Source organism: Heterodontus francisci, chromosome 22 (assembly GCF_036365525.1).
Source record: "Heterodontus francisci isolate sHetFra1 chromosome 22, sHetFra1.hap1, whole genome shotgun sequence".
Taxonomy (NCBI): Eukaryota; Metazoa; Chordata; class Chondrichthyes; order Heterodontiformes; family Heterodontidae; genus Heterodontus; species Heterodontus francisci.
In genome coordinates, this window is record NC_090392.1 from 60,298,281 (window position 1) to 60,316,034 (window position 17,754).

A 17,754-nucleotide genomic window follows, 5' to 3' on the forward strand; every position below is an offset into this window, starting at 1 on the left:
ACAGTGCATCAGTCACAACCTTTATGCAGTGGTGCACAGCTGCTTGGGAGACTCCACACCGGTCTGCCATCGATGCTTGGAAAGAGCCACACGCATAAAAGTTAAGGACGACGGTCACCTTTAGAGTGACCGGCATTGGATGGCCACTAAGGCAGTTTGAAGCTACATCCACTGCCACCATCTGAGAGAAATGTCATGGTCTCACGTGACAGACGCAGCCTTCTTCTGCACTGGCATTCTGACAGCTGCAGGTAGCTTAGACGCGGTCAGTATACCCTGCCTGTTGGGTAGGCGCGTCTCCTGAATGTGTTCACTTTCGCCTGACTCTGGCACCTGCTCTCCCTCCCACATAACGGGGAGCCACTTGACCAGCTGCTTGCGCATGCACATGCCCAGCTGTACTTCTGTCCTTGATTGGGGCATGGTCTTCCTCTTCTGAAGTGCTGCCTCCAGGATGCACAATTCCCATCATTGGACTGGTTAGCAAATTCAATGATTAAATCTCTTAAGCTCCAGCTGTCAGGACAGGCACACACAACCCCCTTCCTTCCACTCACTGACCCAGGACAGATAGGTCTCAAGCTGCAGTGAGTCAGACTCAGTTGGAGCCCTCTGCACAAGCTACAAATGTCAACATTTATATGACACAAAAACTCTCACAGATAAGCAGCACCAGAAAATTTACCTCCAACAGCCTCACTAATTGCCTGTCTTCTGCCCTTTTAAAGCTGTCGGGTCCCCGACACGATCAGTGACCCGATTTACGGCCCTAAAATCAAACGGCCACGTATATTTCAGTCAATTGGCTTCTCAATTGCTTTAAGTGACTTGAAATTATTTGTGGTCGGGGGTGCAAGCGGCAACTTGATCGAACCCGACTTCTTGGATCTTAAAATGGCGTCTGTGTGTGATGATGCCGGGGACCCAACCCGACATCATCGGATGCCATTTTACCACCCAGAGGCCACCGAACGGACCCGATTAAGATGGTTAAAATTCCGGCCAAAGAGTACCAAAGAAAGGGAGTTATGGTGAACCTTTGTAACACACTGGATTGGCCTCAACTGGAGTATTGTATCTAGTTCTGGGCATCACACTTTAGGGGCTGGATCTTGTCCCACTGCTGGGAGCAGTGGCGGGTGCAGAAAATGGCAGCCGACCCGCGCCACAGCAATTTTGCGGCAGGCAGCCACTTAGCATATTCACGGCAGCCGCCCCACCCCCCCAATCATGGTGGGAGTGGCTTGGCGATGCCGTTAATGGCGTCACCTGATGTGGGAGCAGGCGCTGGCAACATTTTTAAAAGGCTGCCAGCCCTGCAAACAGTTCAACATAATACAGAGTTGACCCCTTCCCCTCCTTCCCGATACAAATATTGCAGAGGTTGACTCTTTCCCCACCTCGGTGGTGCCAGCTTTCCCTGGATGGGAAAGTGAAGGTGCGTGAGTGTCACGGGTCATACTGAATATCAGGAACTGAAGGTAAGATTGTTGCGGGTTACATTTAAATTAATGCAAAGATCTAATTAGCATATGGAAAGCAGTTTCCCGTTGCAGAGCGGTGGAGGGGCCACCACAGAGCTATCCCGGCTGCTGCCGCTCCAATTCTCCGGCTCTCTCCGCCATGGAACCTGACATCGGGCTGGAAACAAAATCCAGTCCTAGATGCGAAGGCATTAGGGAGGGTGCATAAAAAACTTACAAGAATGGTTCCAGGGATGAGGAACTTCAGTTACATGAATAGATTGGAGAAGTTGGGTTGTTCCCCTTAGAGAAGGTTGAGAAAAGATTTGATAGAGGTGTTAAAAATCATGAGGGGTCTGGACAGAGTAGATAGGGAGAAACAGTTCCCATTGGCGGAAGGGTCAAGAAGTAGAGGATACTGAATTAAGATGAATGGCAAAAGAACCAAAGGAAAAACCTTTTTATGCAGTGAGTGATCAGGATCTGGAATGCACTGCCTGAGAATGTGGTGTAGGCAGATTCAATCATGGTTTCAACAGGGAATGGATAATTCTCTGAATAGAAAAAAATTGCAGGGTTATAGGGAAAAGGTGGGGGAGTGGGACTAGCTGAGTTGTTCTTGCAGAGAGCCAGCAAGGACGCGGTGGGCTAAACGGATTCCTTCTGTGCTGTAACCATTCTATAATTCTATGACACTTTCAATAGTTGTTATTATGTAACTTATGTTAGTAACAATAGGTGGCTCTATGTTGATGGGTAGTAATATTATTCCTTATACATAGAGGAGCTCATCATTTGGGAGGGGCTTCAGAACTGATAATCAACAGGGGGTCTTGGGCTTATGACTTTGTAGTTAACTTTTAAGAATGCTTGGAACCTTAGCAATTTTGTTGTTCCTGAGCAAGTAATTTATTTCTTCCAATTTCTGCATCCGCACTGTGATAATGACTAATTGGTATAGTGATACAGTTATCCAGACATCAAAATATGTTTATTACTGCAATATTGTTTTATTGATTACATTTTTAAAAAATATTTTTGCTGTGCTTCTCATTTCTCTATTCCCTGATTCTCTGACTTTTCCTGTTTTTCTTTCTTCTATTCAGCTTTGATCTAATAGCTCCTTTCTTCCATTATAAATGGCATTATTTTTCCTTATTTATTTTATTTGTAATTATTTACTATACACATTCTCCTGTGCCTTCACAGATCTGATCTGTAATCCTGAGTGTAGGATCAAATAGGTAAAATTTTGTGTCTGATTAGCTGACAATTGACAATTATTATTTCTCAGCTCTTTAAGCATCAGGACACTTGACTGTTTACATCATTGAAGCAAACATATCAAGCCTATGATGATTTTTGTTTAAGACAACTTTAGGTGCTTTCTCAGTTGACTTACCTTGTTACCTATTACAGTGGTGATTGTAAACGTAATTATCTTGTCAGCCCACTCCATAATTATGCCCTTCACTATAATATTCTCTGGTACATAGGGCAAAATTGTAATACTCAGCACCAGGCCATGGGCTCATGTCATTGTTTTCCATAATATGTTTCTGACTTCAGTCAAGCCATCATGCAATGAAAATGAAGCTTCATTTGACAGAGGAGGAGGAGACCACTGTGGTTAACTCTCACGCACCACCTAGCAAAGGGCATTATTCCTTATTCATTATTAAAGGCAGCAAAAAGGATTCAGGAAAGCATGACATCAATGATTGCAGGATTTGGGTCACAGTTCTACAGAGGCTGAGGAAGTTATATCTATTCTGATTAGGATAAAGGAAGGTTAAGAGTCTAAAGTGAAAAATCAAGGAGTGGAAATAAACTTTTATCAGGGAAAATTGGAAGGCATCATTGGTTGAACTGCACAGACATAAGTAATGAACTGTTAAGACCAAAGTTTACAGTGATATTTTATTTTATGTATGACTGCAACTCCATTGGTGTTTAGTCCCCTGAAGGTTTTAGAGGTCTTTGAATTGTATACAAAAATTAAAAACAAATAAGATGGGAGTTTTTGGTTAATTTCAAGAAGGTAGATTACAGAATGTTGTCAGATTTTAATTTAAAATATTTATCTTTAGCAATCTATAAATTAGGTACTTTAGTGGCACAGAGTAGTAGTGTATATGCATGCTGCACCTAAAGTTGGACAATGTAGGTTTCTACCCAGAGTTACCCACACATGACTTTGGCTGGACTATCTGGGATAGGTCTAGAAGACTCTAATATTTTCCCATTGAGGAGGAAGGCAGGTAAGAGGGCCATTACCCTCTGGCCATTATCATTAGCATTGGCAGAAATCAGTACAGGGTGTGATGAGACCCAAGATAAGACAAAAAAAAAACAAAGAAAAATATGTTTAATGATGATTGGTTTAGCAGATCGAAACTTCTGGGTAAGGCAGTGGAGGCAAACACTCAGGAATAATTTAACATTTTAATTCCATGCTGGGAGTGTTCAGGGTTTTTAGAGGTGAATGAACTAAAATGCATCAATAGACTTTCCTCACCCATGTCTATCTCATGTTCTTAAATATGTTTTTTTTTAATACAACTGGAATTAATAATACATGGATATTCTTACATTACTTTCCTATTAAGCTAAAGGTCAGGTAAAAGCAGTGCCAAGTCTTTGAAAAAAGAAACCTGGCACATGCTTCTGAAACGCTAAAGGTGCTCAAATGAATATTCAATGGAAACATAGATCCGGTCAGTGTACAAATGAATTTCACCAGCTGAAGAAGTCTTCCACTACTGAGATAGTATAAAGGGATAACAAGAATCATGTACTGAAACCACTTAGAATGAAACGTTCAATATTTTAAAGTAATTTAAATTCTTCTTTAAATCATCGTTTGCTGATTTAAAATGGTCAAAAAATTTGATTTTTATTTCTGGAAAATAAAGAAATACATATTCTAAATAAAGTTGCCTTTGACCCACATAACAAAGAATAATCTAGTACATCTAAAGCTGGAATACTCTGAGGATCACTGGAGTGAAAAGGTATGAAACATACAATCATAAACCTGTACAAAGGGAATGTGTATACTTAGACATGGATCAAGTAAGGCAATACTTCTATAGCAGTTTTTATAACGGAAGGAGGAACTAATACATTAAATTTCCAAGTACAGGATTGTACAATGATATTTGCTGCCTTACCACAGGCTAAATACCCAATTCCAATTTTGTTTCTCTGAGCTGATAATATTTCATTTTCTGGAACATGCATAAACCAAGTTAAAGTATGAATTGACATTTTGGTTGAGATCAAGATAAATTGCATCAGCTGCTCACTTTATTCAGTTAAAAGAGACAGTAGCTCAGAACTCCAAAAGATTGGCTGTAATAATTCATGGATCTTCTTACAGTTATTTACTGATTGAGCTGAAAGTCAGATAAAATCAGTGCCAAGTCTTTGAAAAAAAATACCTGCCAAATGCTTTTGAAAAGAATAATGATATTTAAGTGAATACTACAAGGGAAAAACTGAGTTGGGCAATGTATAAAAACTAAAAAAAAAACTATTTATATAGTGTCTTAAACAACCTCAGGATGTCCCAAAGTGCTTTTTAACCAATGAAGTACTTTTGAAGTGTAGTCACTGTTGTAATGTAGGATACGCAGCGATCAATTTACCTGCATTTGGCAGGTATCTTTTTCAAAGACTTGTCACTGATTTTGTCATCCATGAATTATTACAGCCAATCTTTTTGAGATCAATTTACACACAGCAAGGTCCCACAAACAGCAACATAATAATAACCAAATAATCGACCTTTGTAATGTTGATTGAGAGATAAATATTGGCTAGGATACCAGGGAGAATGCCCCTTTTCTTCAAAATAGCGCTGCATCGGGCCTTTATTCAATGTCTCACATGAAAGGCAGCACCTCCAGCAGTGCAGCACTCCCTCAGTACTGCACTGGAGTGTTATCTTCGATTTTTGTGCTCAGGTCTTTGGAGTGGGACTTGAACCCACAACCTTATGACTGAGAGGCGAGACTGCTACCAACTGACATTCAGAAACATTTAGAATGTACTACACCTAGTGACTAGAGTAAGCTCTCCTTATCCATTGGACTGAATAATTCTAAACAAAAAAATCTCCTTTTCTTTCTCACTTTCCTCCAAAAATAATAATTTTAGTCATACATTGTGTAATTTGTGTTCCAGTTGTAGCCATGCAAGTCTACAGAACAAAACTGCTCATAATTCTACCAAATTAATCATCTTATCACAAAGGCCATGAGGATTGATGGTGTGGAAAAAATAAATGTCAGAATGCTGTACTGGGGTTACTCTATTGAGATTGGGTTTGAGAAACACCATTGCTGCAAAGTGGATGGAATGTTATCATGCATCCAAATTATGCTATGCAGTCAGGGTTGCTCTGCTGCAGCTTACATTCAGTACAGAGGGGGTGCTAACTTGGGGTGAATTTAGGCTGATTTGTCCTTCTGTCTCTTACAGTACGCTGTTGCTGGTTAGTCTGTGTTGAGGTTCCTTCAGACACTGAAGCCCTACATGGAACCAATATGAAACTCACTTGCATTTCCTGTATGAAGAGAGAAGAAGTGAATACTGACACCATGGTTGAATGGAGCTACATCACCAATGATGGGAAAGAGATATCAGTATGTGTCTACTTTAAAACAAAAATACAGATGTGAATAGATTATGTATTAAGTAACAGAAATGTCCTTTAAATCCATAGGTCAGTTTTCATAGCTAAAGGTTGTACAATGCCCAGTGTAAATATCTTGTACACATGGCTTTTGTTGAGCTATTTCATAATAAGATTGTACTAAACTCAATAATTCAGCTAAAAGTACAATATTGAGGGCACACCATTTACCATTGATTCTTTCCACATTGTAAACTAATGTGCCCTGATCAGGCATAAGGTTGATAAATTAATGGAAACCCCGGGAGATTGTTCATTACTAAGACGGAATGATAGTTATGTTATAACACAGACAGAGCAGTATTCTGTAACACATGATCCTGGAACCAATTCTAACTCACTTGGTCACTTTATTTGATCCACAATGCATTGCTTTACTTTTAACTAGAGCTGGGTGCCAGTGGTTCTAACAGACCAAGCAGACAAAACACCTGAACAAGTGTGGCCCATTGGTAAGTTCATTTCCAAGTCTCTGCTATGAAAAGACTATCCAAGGCATCACACCATATTGTCACTGTTGGCGTCATCTGTTTTGTCCTCAGTATATTGAGGCGACAGTCATATTTTTTAACTTGAAGTTACGCATTGCTGACATAATTACACTTTGTCTTTGTGCCTTTGAGAACTGCAGTCCTTACATGAGCATGAAAAATAACCAACATATATGGCATTATGATGTCCTGATTTCATACTTAACTACGTTCTTACTAATACTTTGTGTCAACCCAACAAAACTGATTCAATGAAAGTTTTCCTGTCAGTTCTAAGACCCCACACCAAATAATTTTGGATAATATCACTCTATTTCCAAGAAAAGCTGTCCTTAGCAGGGCACACATTAAAAGTGGCCACAAGGATAGTTCATGTAGAAAATGGTGCAGAAGAAGCTATTCTTCTGTAGATAGGTAGGTTGAATGGAGGTGAGAGGGCAACTCTGCATCTGGGCATGCTGTATCTGATCTGGGAGACCTTCAGACCGATTGTCAAAAGTAGAAAAGAAATTCTATCTGCAAGCATTGAAATCCATCACCATCTTCAGCAGTAAAGAGAGCAGTCATAAATACATTTTTTTTTAAAAAGCACTTCCTTTTAAAACATCATGGCTTAGAAACTCGAGCAGCTTACCTGTGGAGCACTAACGGCTTGCAGTGCTGTATCTCTCTATGACTAAAGAACATCGCAATATTATTTGGGGGGGGGGCCTCAGAGTACAATCAGTGGGTGTGGGGGGGGGGCTAGGTGGTTTGGGCTGGGGGCTTAGAGATCGGAGTCAGGAGTGAGGTCAGAGATCTCAGGATTGAGAGCGGAGGTGATTATGGTAAGTATTTATCGTTGTTTCATTCCATGCTGCTTAGCATTGGTTTCCTGGAGACAATCGGCACTGGTGCTGGCTGCCTAGGGTGCAAATCAAAGTTGCAAGAGCCAGCAGAAGCAGGTATTAGGCCCCTTATTTGCATATGTTAATAGCCTAATGCCTGCTTCTGACATGAGCAAAGGACATGTCTTGTGTGGCCATTGCCAAAATGGCAGCCAGTGTAGCATGCATCAGAATTGTGCGGATGCCCATTTTTGACACAGAACAACACCCGTTGCACCGACAACTCGAGCACTACAAAGCCGAATTTCTAGCCCCATGAACCAATTCTTTCAGTGGTTGAGTGAGTAAATGAATACCAGAGTGGCTGTGAGCCTTACAAACAAAGCAGGACCCAGGCTTAAATCACAGGTCTAAGCTGAATTAACTGGTATCAGCAGAAGCGGTGGTATAATTGCCCTCAACACTTCTGGACTGCGGAGCAAATAAATCCTCCAAGCTACCCAACCCCAATCAGTATCCAGTGTCTCTTGACAGGAAAAGTTGATGCAACTATCAGGGAATAAGATCATCATGGCATTACCATTGCTGAATCCCCCACTATCAACATCCTGCGGGTCACCATTAACCAGAAATTAAACTGGACCAGCCACGTAAATACTGTGACTACAAGAGCAGGTCAGAGGCGAGGAATTCTATGGCGAGTAACTCACCTCCTGGGCTGAATTTTATTAGTGTGCCGCACATCACAGCAGCGTGCTTTGAAGTCGGTGGCCTTCAGAAACGGAAGCGCTGCTGCTGAGCCCCCGCAATATTTTGCACGTGGCTCATTTAAATGGAGGGGGGCGGAGCAGCTACCCCCGATAATGCAGAGGGGACAGCCTCTCCGTCCCCAGAAATGGTGTCCGGTGCCACCGCAAAGGTGCAGCACCATTTTTAAAGGGCTTTAAGCCCTTAGCAAAAATTTGAATTTTTAATTACTGTTAATTTTTTTTTTAAATAATCAAAGGCCCTTTCCCAACCAACCCCCCCCCCCCCCAATGGTTTCTTTACTGGTCAATATGACAAACGTTAACTTTAGTCCCACCCCAAACGCTCCGCCTCAACCTCGACACATTTGCCCTTCGACCCCTTCCCACCATCACCACAGCCAATAAAAAAGGTTTTCCCCGCTTGCACCCCCCCCCCCGCCCTGATAATTTCAGTCCGCCCCCTTCCCACCAGTGTCTTGCCTCGGAACACCGTACAGAGTTGCGGCTGGCAGCTGTAAAATCGGTGTTGGACGGCTGCCGGGACAAGGTAAGTTGATTTGCATCTTTTAATTAATTTTAATATTTAAATGAAGGCCGCACCGCAACCTCGCTGCCACTGGTAAAATGAGGCAGGGCCTTCTTGGCAGGCCGCCCCCTCAAGTATTTTATGGGCCCCCCCGCCACCACCCGATGTTGAGGAGCTGGTAAAATTCAGCCTCCTGTCTCCCCATTGCCTGTCCACCATCTACAAGGCACAAGTCAGGAGCGTGATGGAATACTCTCCACTTGCTTGCATGGGTGCAGCTCCAACAATACTCAAGAAGCTCAACACAATCCAGGACAAAGCAGCCCACTTGATTGGCACCCCATAAACCACCTTCACCATTCATTCCCTTCACCACCGATGCATAGTGGCAGCAGTCTGTACCATCTACAAGATACACTGCCGCAATTGACCAAGGCCCCTTCAACAGCACCTTCCAAACTCACGGCCTCTACCAGCTAGAAGGACAAGGGCAGCAGATATATGGGAACACTACCACCTGCAAGTTCCCCTCCAAGGTACCTACACCCAAGAACTACAGCGGTTCAAGAAGGCAGCTCACCACCACCTTCTCAAGGGCAATTAGGGATGGGCAATAAATGCTGGCCTAGCCAGTCCCCGAATGAATAAAAAAAAGTTCAAATATGACGTCCCCTTTGTCAAATATTTGCTCGTTGGAAATCCAAACAGAATAAAAATATTTACCTGCATTGGAATTACCAAATGGGAAATGATCCCATAAAACAAAATGTCCTTGTAATTATTAAAAATTAGAAACATCAATTAAATATCAAGGAAATATATCAAAGTTAAAGGCCACAAGAGAAGAATTATGTAGGACAATTATGCTTCCCAGCGTATTAAAATTGGTGCATTGGCTATGTAAGTGTAAAATGATCCTTAAGGCCCTTCTTATTGAGGTGGAATCCACCTGACTAACACCTCATTGAGCAGGACTTACCCAAACAAAATTCCACCAAAAAAATCTGAGTGCAGTTGCGCATTCCAGTCAGTAGTATTTCTACTGTATTTTCTAGAATATATTTTTAAATAGGTAGCTACAATATAATTTATTTCTGTATGCATTCCACATTAACTTATATACATTTATAAAAAATGAAACTGTATTAACAGGGGTCTTGAGTTTGTGCTCGTCAAAGACGGGTGCATATTGCTGGCATTGTACAACTAGTGTTAGCATGAAATACTCCCTAGCCAGTTATGACACAGATTAAATATTTAATCTTCATGTCAACTGGATCAATTTAGTGTCACTTAATGCAGTGTTAAGGAGAGAGAAATTTGGATCCCATCAGTTTAACTTCACATGCAATCAAGTCTGTGATGAAATTACAATCTTCTAACTGACTGCAATATCTAGTCTCCCATGTAATATATTTTGTTACATAACTAGAGATATATATTAAAAATCACAATGATCATTTATAATATATTACTGATTTTACTTCTAGAGATATTTCAAATGGCCTATATGTTAATTTATACACATCTTTCAGTGTGGATCTAGTAGTACTTAAGGACCAGCTCTGTTAGCTTATTTAGCAAGTCTATACTTGAGTCATTTCATGAGTTTTCACTCATGATGCAAGCCCTTTGGTTAAAACTCTCCAGAGGTTCCCAGTGGCTCAGCCACTTAATTAATTGTGGAATTGAGACATATGGACCAGGACTCCTCAGATACTGAAACAGTCCGTGTAGAAATGCAGCAAGACCTGGACAATATCCAGGCTTGGGCTGATAAGTGGCAAGTTACATTCGCGCCACACAAGTGCCAGGCCATGACCATCTCCAACAAGAGAGAATCTAACCATCTCCCTTTGACATTCAACAGCATTACCATCGCTGAATCCCTCACTATCAACATCCTAGGGGTTTCCATTGACCAGAAACTGAACTGGAGTAGCCATATAAATACCGTGGCTACAAGAGCAGGTCAGAGGCTAGTAATCCTGCGGTGAGTAATTCACCACCTGACTCCCCAAAGCCTGTCCACCATCTACAAGGCACAAGTCTGGAGTGTGATGGAATACTCTCCACTTGTCTGGATTTGTGCAGCTCCAACAACAGTCAAGAAACTTGACACGATCCAGGACAAAGCAGCCCGCTTGATCCCATCCACATTCACTCCCTCCACCACCGACGCACAGTGGCAGCAGTGTGTACCATCTACAAGATGCACTGCAGCAATGCGCCAAGGCTCCTTAGATAGTACCTTCCAAACTCGCGACCTCTACCAATTAGAAGGACAAGGGAAGCAGATGCACAGGAACACCACCACCTGCAAGTTCCCCTCCAAATCACACACCATCCTGACTTGGAAGTATATCACTATTCCTTCATTGCTGCTGAGTCAAAATCCTGGAACTTCCTTCCTAACAGCACAGTAGGTGTCTCAACTCACATGGACTGCAGCAGTTCAAGAAGGCAGCTCACCACCACCTTCTCAAGAGCAATTAGGGATGGGCAATAAATACTGGCCTAGCCAGTGATGCCCACATCCCATGAATGAATTAAAAAAAAAATTGATGACAGGTTTGTGTTCAGTTAGATAATTTCTTTGTGGTGATAGTTGAGGTACTAGAATTGACCTCAGCACCCCTGGGTTAGGTAGTGAAAACAATCAGCTAGATTTCCCTTCTCCTGATCACTAAAAGGTAGTTCTTGGTGGAAGGAGCATGTGTGTGGATGTTGGGTGGAAACAGGATCAGACTTGGCTGCAATCCTGTTCCGTGGTTAAACAGCTTGCTGACACACACCATCTCGGTTTATATGTGGGTGAGGCAACTGCATCGCAACAAGAGTCAGCTCCTTCAGGGTAAGAGAATATAAAACTGAGGGGAAAAAACTCTGAAGTATTACGTTGGCATTTTAGCAATTCATCGCCTGATGAAATCTGTGTCTTTGTGACAGATTTATGAGTACAACGGAGAGCCACGAGAGCTAAAAGGACCTTATCAGGGCAGAATTCTGTGGAATGGAAGTAAAGATCTGCAAGATGTATCCATAACCATAGTGAATGTTACACTTAACGACAGCGGTCTGTACCGGTGCACGATCAAACGGTATTTTAATTATGAGATACACAGACCTTCTGTGACAGATGTGAAAGAGGTGCAGCTAACAGTGCATGAAGACGGTGAGGAGATTAAGTTCTGTGTACTGAGGATTGCAGAATTTAATTCACAGCACTGATGGTTAATACTGTTTAACCTTTAAAAGGTACCAGAATTTTGAGTACCCCATAGTGGGTAAAGGCACTACCTAGTGCTGCTCTCAGCCATACAGACTTAGAAGGTCCTAAATGCAATGCCTGGCCTATGCTGATCTCAGCTCAGGTGCTACAATTGGCTTCAGTGCCCCAGGACCAAAATAAAAGGGCCTTACTTTTGATTGCTATCCAGTGACCTGCATTGTGATGTTGTCCATGGTGGGATAGCATCCTGACACTCTGGGGGAAGTTGTTGACACATCAGGAGCAGGGCAGGGTGATCCAGTCGAGCACGGGAAACCCAGAAGTTGGGGCTCCCTCTGCATATACGGAGTTTTAACTTAACTAAAGGATAGGAGGCTGTGGGCGTGGCGTGGGGAGGGGGTGGAATCAGAAGTCTTGGGCAGGGTGGGGGTGCAAATAAGAGGCTTGAGCAGGAATCAGAAGGGTGGGGGAATGACATATCCAAACGTGGGTGGAGGGGGGAAGAGGTGGTGGCTAGCCAGGCAGGCATGCTGAATCCAGCTGGTAAATGTAAAGACACCTCCTGATTCAGCACCCCTTCACTTTGGTTCAGCCAGTGGGTTCTTTCCAGGCATGGGAAACCCAGCCAGCCAGGGTTAAATTTGAAATGGTGAATAAAAATGAGGCACACAGCCTTATTATAATATTTAAATTGCCAACCATCTCCTGGGAGCAGGTTGGCTGCCTGCTCCCCATCCCGTTTCTGTTTAAACAAGAAATGGGCAGGTTCGAGGTGGTTTGGGGTCACAATTCAGGCTTTTAACACTTGAACCCCAATCTGACCCAAACCTGTCTTTTTTGGTGGGGTTAAAACTCCCCCCACTATTTCGGCTCAAACACAGCTTTTTCAGGTTAGCATAGAAAGGACTATTTGTCACTAACAAACATGCAACATGGAAAAGAAAACATTCTTTTGTTTAGATTATAGCAATATCATCATTCAATTCAGTGGATTATATACATTATTGTGAATATTCATTTAACAGAATAGTACATAGAAATTCTTTGGTCAAATTCTAACTACGGTAATCTGGAGATAGTTTACTGTTAATTTCTGAAAAGTTAAACTGATCTACTCTAATTTGAATGGTGACTCATCATTGCTAAATATTCATTTTAACTTTGTGCATACTGCAGTCATTAAGATCATACGACATACACTTAAACAGTTCAGGAAATAAAGAGTAAAAATTATTTAACTTCTCATTTATTTAGCATTCTAATAAGGAAAAACTGTACAGAAAAGGAACAGTTAGGAGATACACAGAATAGGATAAAGTGAAGTCTTATAAAAATCAGTAAGCAAATATTCTTAATAAGAACAAATTGTAACTAAAACTGAACAACCACCTAAGAAGTATTGCCCCAAAAGAAGCTTCTGGATAAGGAGCTCAGGGTATGAATACCCCAGAGGCAAAGGGATAGGTACAAATTATATTGTCCCAGATATACTTGGATTTATTCACAGAATGTATATTTGCTTGGATGGTCAGATTCCTTTCCTCAAGCCAGAAGCTGTCAACTTGCAAGGCCATAAATAAATACAGGGCAAAATACAGCTCTGTGATACAAAACATGAGACAGAAATAAAAGAGAAAAGGTAGGAACAGCCATCTCCAGGTAAAATTTAAGAGAAACTGGGCTATATCACGGGCCAGATTCTGCTGACAAAATATCGGTGAGGCTAATGGCACTTGGTGCTATTTATGCGTAAATGCTACAGCAATGTCAGATGAGGAACAGATGCATGGTTAACAGTAAATATCCAAACGTTGCAGTCCCTGCTGCACCATTAGCTGTGTGAAAACAGCATTTTGCTGTCTGCCTCACCATTAACATGCATTGGATGTTGTGAAGTTGCTGTATTTGCGCAGTAGATAAGAATTAAATGTGCCACAGATATTTAGGGCTAGTAATTACAAGTATAAATACCATTTTAATGTGGTAATAAGTGTTCATGACTCCCAAACACCCTCACTGGCACTGAACATTAACTAATTCAAGTGTAGAGACTCATTCCTTCAAGATTTGAATTTTTTGGCAAGTTTTAAAAATGTCAAATTTTATTTATTTTTATTTTCCTTTGTCCCTTTTCCCCTCTTTTTCTTAATATAATTTCCCCCTCTCTTTATTTCTATTTCTGTACCTGATTTGATGTTGAATACAAGCCCTTTAACCCTCTTTCTTAGTGCTTCCACAGTATATTTCACAATTCTTAAATTTCATCCGTTAAGAGGATACCATGTTGCTTGCCCTGTTCACTTAGGTGTCAGAGACCCTGTTTTGTTTGCCTTACTGCTATCAGCTCATACTTTCACTAACCATTTTTGAGTTGAAGGGTGGAGGAGGAAGTCTAACTAATGGCAGATGCCATTAGAAACCCAGCTACAGCAAAATTTGGCCCATTAGCTCCCCTGATGGCTAGTCAAAAAATTCATAACCTGATGAGCCATGTAGACAAGGAAAGTCCCAGGTTTGACCTTTAGGCCTTTGCTGTGTTTGACGATTTCAGCTAGGCAGCCATCATGGTCTATAATGTTCATCAGTGGTCCTGGGACCAAGGAGAAAGATGAAAACAGCCAGAGATTTTGCCCTGGATCACCATACAGTTACAGTGCCCCATTGGAAAAAGCACATGTAGATATAGGATGAAGATGGGATTGGGCTGATTAAATAAAAAATGTTGAGTGCTGCCAGTGCCTGTGGAATGATACACCAGCACTTCCATGTGTAAGGGAGGAGGCAGAAATATTAGAACAGATTTGAGGTGCAAGGCCAAATCTATAGCAAATATTACATTCTGCAGCTGTGGAGTTGCAGAATTCTAGAACTGTTGCCCTACATAATAACCATATACAACAATTTCTCAAATTATATTCCCTCTTAGCAGAAGCACCTCAAGTAAATGAGAGGCATTAAGTATCATATAATTTGCCAGTGGCCAGTGCTTTTTAGATATCAAGTTCCAACCTAATAACCCCAGTAACTGATACATTTCAGACTAAATAGGACATAAACAGAGTCAAAATATGTATCTTGCACCCTATGTAGACTTCATCTAGGATCCAACTACATTTCAGACTGTCAGCTTAGACAGGATTTGTTCCCACCAATATAAAAACAAGAAATGCTAGAAATACTCAGCAGGTCTGGCAGCATCTGTGAAGAGAGAAGCAGAGTTAACGTTTCAGGTCAGTGACCTTTCATCAGTTCTGATGAAAGGTCACTGACCTGAAACATTAACTATGCTTCTCTCTCCATAGATACTGCCAAACCTGCTGAGTATTTCCAGAATTTCTTGTTTTTATTTCAGATTTCCAGCATCTGCAGTATTTTGCTTTTATTGGTTCCCACCAAAGTGGGAAAAGAGACTTTCCAGAAAGTTGGGATATAGAGCTTTCATACTGAGAATGTCTAAAGGAGAAAGGTTTTCAAACATGAAAAGCTTTGCAAAAGCTAACTGGTTTCACTTCCATTTCTTTCTAGCCCTTGAAGATTTTACTTCATACGTTTCAGAAATCATGATGTATCTTCTCCTTGTTTCCCTCACTTTATGGCTTGTTATAGAGATGATATATTGCTATAGGAAGATATTAAAATCAGAAGAAGCTGCGCAAGAAAATGTGTAAGTTACCTCAGGACACTGTATATACATTATTTTGTGCATGCATTTGTGCGTGAATTCATTCAGGCACAGCTGAGAAAATTGAACGTTCTTTTATGTTGCATTTAATACCAAAAAGATGCAGATGGAAGCTAAGGAGTCATTAACTTTTACTATCACTACCTTCAGCGCACTCACACATGTACCATTTTTCTGTGGACAGAGCAGAGTCGGTCCATATTTGTTCATTTCTATTAAATGACTTTAGGACTCAGACATGACAAGAATAACTGAAATTCAGACACTTCAGAACCCAATAGTATCTCCAGCTAAATCAAGCCTTTTTGACATTTTTGACAGTTTTTGGGCTGTTTTCACAATCTCATTTCAAAATATGTGAATAGTCGCAATTTTTTTTTGCCATGTGTTAAGTATGGGCTATTTTTGTGTTGGAATCACAGTACTGTACATAACTTCACCAATTGTAGCAAAACATGAATTATTCCTATTAAAGAAAGTAATGGGTTGAACAGACAATGTTTTAAACTATTTTGTCTATGACGAGCTTATTAGGAAAGGAGAGCCAGAGTTGACATTTGGTCTACTTTTGTCCATTGAACCTGCTTTATCAAGGCCCTGCCAGCAGTACAGGCCTCACAATCATTGGGTGGAATAATTGGGCATGAGACCAATTTGTGGGACATCCAATTTCTGATGAACAATTTAAGTTAAGCTGCTCTATCGGCATCCACAACTTTATTTTTTGATATGTAAATATACCTAAAAAAAATCTCAGAACAAATCTCAACAGTGGGTGAGGTTTGACCCACAGAATTCTGTATAAAAACAAACAGCAGACTGGGACACACCGGCATAGAAAGTCAATCGTGCAGCACCTGCTAAACAGCCCCCTATGCCACCAAGATAGTGGGCAAGAATGCATGTTCATATCAAGTCAGAAACGCACTACCCGCACATTGGCATGCAGGACCACACGTTTTCATATCCAAATAAGGAGCCTAATCCTTTTTGAAGCCCCCTCTTAATATTAGGTTGCCCTGAACATAGCCAGATTCAATAACCCTTTTTTCTGACTTGATTACCCTCCTTCCTAGACGTTAAGGGCTTACTGGAGAGCTACAGCTGTCATTGCAGCAATCTATCTTTGATTCTTGTTCACTGGTACGATGATAAAAATGAGGCTTGAGGCCCAATATCACATTCACTTTGGGCCTATCCATTCAGACATGGGGATAAATCTGTCAGGCATACTCTAATTGCTAGGCAATAGTATCTAGTCTGCGTCTTAAAGTCAGGTACTTAAAGTCATTCTTAAATTTTTTTTTTGCATTTTTATTTATCTCTTGCTATAGTTTGTTCAGTACCATAGTTGATTATTTTCCTTGTCAATGCTTAGTTTCATTAAAATTTCACCATGTAAAGAGATGAGGATGGGTACCCACCTTATTGGATATTAAAGAATATGGTCATGTCTGTCTTTCGCTGTTACTAAGGCAGTTGTTATGAAATATATAAACTGTTCAGATAATTCTGAAGATTCAAATTGATTTCCAATTCAATTTATCATTACAGAACAGACTATCTGGCAATACCATCTGGAAACAAAGAGAACCACTCGACAGTTCCTGTGGAAGAGTAGGAACTCATTCACTTGGACAGTGAATAGTTTGGTAAGAACAACATGAGAGGCTGGAATAAGTTATTTTCAAAAAAATAAAGAATTAAAGGCTCAAAACTGAGAAGTCTGGAGAATTACCAGGGAACATATAAGGTTTTATCATAGTGTATGTTGAGGGGAACTCTTTAAAAAAAGAACTATTTAGTTCTAAGTGCATCATTTACTTAACCTGGGAATCTGGTGATTATTTAATTCTGCAGAAAGCTGATAAGGGGTTCAGATACACACCAGGAGAAGCTATTTGTTGAAACAGCCAACATTCAAAACGATCCCATTCACATATTGCCAGACTCTGTTACATGTTAAGCTTATATTCACACAGCAGCAAATTCATTCCAATTGCATGTAGGAAAAATAATGACAATAAAAACAGAAAGTGCTGGAAACACCCAGCAGGTCTGGCAGCATCTGTGGAGAAAGAAACA

The 17,754-nt window shown here is 41.0% G+C and overlaps 1 protein-coding gene across 1 annotated transcript; it reads left to right on the plus strand.

Moving 5' to 3' along the window:
- Positions 1 to 388: 388 nt before the first annotated feature.
- On the plus strand, positions 389 to 17,290 carry LOC137381625 (sodium channel regulatory subunit beta-3-like). Its single transcript, XM_068054330.1, has 6 exons — positions 389 to 398; positions 3,692 to 3,716; positions 5,929 to 6,112; positions 11,705 to 11,930; positions 15,513 to 15,651; positions 17,224 to 17,290. The coding sequence occupies exons 1-6, from the start codon at positions 389 to 391 to the stop codon at positions 17,288 to 17,290; spliced, it is 651 nt and encodes a 216-aa protein (XP_067910431.1).
- The last annotated feature ends 464 nt before the right edge of the window (positions 17,291 to 17,754 follow it).

Coding starts and splice junctions, on each gene's coding strand:
- LOC137381625 (XM_068054330.1), top strand. Junction 11,931..15,512: donor GCTAACAGTGCATGAAGACG/GTGAGGAGATTA, acceptor ATTTCTTTCTAG/CCCTTGAAGATTTTACTTCA. Junction 15,652..17,223: donor GAAGCTGCGCAAGAAAATGT/GTAAGTTACCTC, acceptor TTATCATTACAG/AACAGACTATCTGGCAATAC.